This window comes from Eimeria tenella, genomic scaffold (assembly GCF_000499545.2).
Source record: "Eimeria tenella Houghton genomic scaffold, Eth_scaff4073, whole genome shotgun sequence".
Classification (NCBI taxonomy): domain Eukaryota; phylum Apicomplexa; class Conoidasida; order Eucoccidiorida; family Eimeriidae; genus Eimeria; species Eimeria tenella.
Window position 1 is genome coordinate 1 of NW_013544987.1, and position 1,959 is coordinate 1,959.

Below are 1,959 nucleotides of genomic sequence, written 5' to 3' on the forward strand. Positions count from 1 at the left end.
AGGGTTTAGGGTTTAGGGTTTAGGGTTTAGGGTTTAGGGTTTAGGGTTTAGGGTTTGGGCATGGCTGCAGAGGCTGAGGGCCAGCTGGAGCTCTGGAGGGTGAAGCACCAACTTGAGGCCGAGCGCGAACTGCGAGTCAGTAAACCCTAAACCCTAAACCCTAAACCCTAAGCCGTAGATTTCCAGCCGTCAAGAACTGCTGGTACGGAAAGTGCTGGTGCTGCGGCTCCGAAGGATCGGCGGTTTAGGGTTAAACGTTTAGAGTTCAGGGTTTAGGGTTTAGGGTTTAGGGTTTGTGCTTCAGCGGACAGAGACGGCAATGCGCCAAAAGCTGGAGGAAGCGTTTGCAAGAGGGGAGCAGCAAAGAGAGCAGGCAAGTCAACCTGCTGCTGCTGCTGTTGTTGCTGCTGCTGCTGCTGTTGTTACTGCTGCTGCTGCTGCACGCGCAAGCTGTTCTGGCGCCCGTGTGGAGTGTACCGACGCTGCAGGAGCTGCAGCAGCGGAAGCAGCAGCTGCAACAGCTCCAGCAGCAGCTGCGGCTGATGACGGAACAGCTGCAGCAAAAGGCTGTGGAAGTATGTGCAAACGCTAAACCCTAAACCTCAAACCCTAAACCCTAGGCCCGCCAGCTTGTGCACTGCAGCTCTCAAGGGGACTGCTGGGGGAGCTGCTGTCAAGCGCTGTTGCTGCTGCTGCTGCTGCTTTGCTGCAGCTGCAACAGCGGGAATGCCGGCTGCAGCAGGAGCAGCAAATGCTTGCTGCTGCTGCTGCTGATGCCGAGCTGCGGCTTGCTGCTGACTGCCGCCAGACCAAGGAAGCAGCGGAGCACGCCCTGCGTCTGGAGTCGCAGCAGCAGCAGTAAACCCTAAACCCTAAACCCTAAACCCTAGCAGGCTTTAGCTAGCCCCCTGTGACGTGCTGCACGCCCACGGTGCTGCGGGCTTTGCTGGTGCTGCGCCTGACTCAGGTTGCTGCAGCAGCAGCTGCAGCAGGCTTCGGCTGTTGCTGCTGCTGCTGCTGCCCGTGCTGCAGCAGCAGAAGCAGAAGCAGCACAATGCAGAAGAGAACTTTGCGAGTCTCCTGTTGCGCATTTAAAGGCCCAGCTGCAGCTCAAAACCTACCAAGTAAACCCTAAACCCTAAACCCTAGCTGCAAAGCGACAGCTTGGCCGTAGAGCCCACAAGGAAAGAAAACCCTTCATCCCTAAACCCTATTTAGCAGTTTGAAAGCGCTACAAACCCTAAACCCTAATCAGCGGTTTGGAAGCGCTCCAAACCCTAAACCCTAGCTGCCCCTAGACCTCTCAAAACCCTAACTTTCTGGGACCCCTAAACCCCATTTACAAAACCCTAAACCCCCGCAAACCCTAAACCCTAAACCCTCATCTTCCGCCGAGCCCCACGGCGAAGTGCCGGCGGTCTTGGCTAGGTCTCTGCAGACCGCATGAGGGTCTAGGGTTTAGGGTTTAGGGTTTGTGCACAGGCTCAGGACCTGGCCCAAAAGCTGGACATAATGACAGCTTCTCGCAACCACTTTCTCAGGAGCTGCTCGTTGCTGCTGCGGCAGCTGCAGGCCCTCAAAGAAGTAAACCCTAAACCCTAAACCCTAAACCCTAGCGTGTGTTGGGCCCTCACAAGCCCCTTCAGCCAGGCCTACTCCAGCAAAGCCTTACGCTATCTAAACCCTAAAAAGCGAAGTGCGGTGCCATGCCGATAAATTAGGGTTTAGGGTTTAGGGTTTAGGGTTTGTAGCCCAACCACGGAAGAGCCAACAAGGACAAAGAACAGACGTGCATCCGCCTGTGTGCTGCTGCTGCTGCTGCTGCTGCTTCTGCTGCAGCAGCAGGAACTGTCTCCAGTCCCCTGGGAGGCTGAGCTAGAGGAAAAGCTGCAGGCAGTGCAGCGGGAAATCGGAGGCCTCAGCCACGTGCTGCAGCAGCAGCAGCAGCGGCAGCAGCAG

General features: G+C 56.6%; 1 protein-coding gene across 1 annotated transcript; it reads left to right on the forward strand.

Annotated features, from left to right (window-relative positions):
• Nucleotides 1-60: 60 nt before the first annotated feature.
• Nucleotides 61-1,584, forward strand: ETH_00041865 (uncharacterized protein; the record flags this gene model as incomplete). Its single annotated transcript, XM_013379847.1, has 6 exons — nucleotides 61-135; nucleotides 305-377; nucleotides 451-575; nucleotides 713-858; nucleotides 968-1,124; nucleotides 1,483-1,584. Coding segments are annotated over 6 exons (678 nt in total), but the record flags the coding sequence as incomplete, so codon positions are not given.
• Between the last annotated feature and the right edge of the window lie 375 nt (nucleotides 1,585-1,959).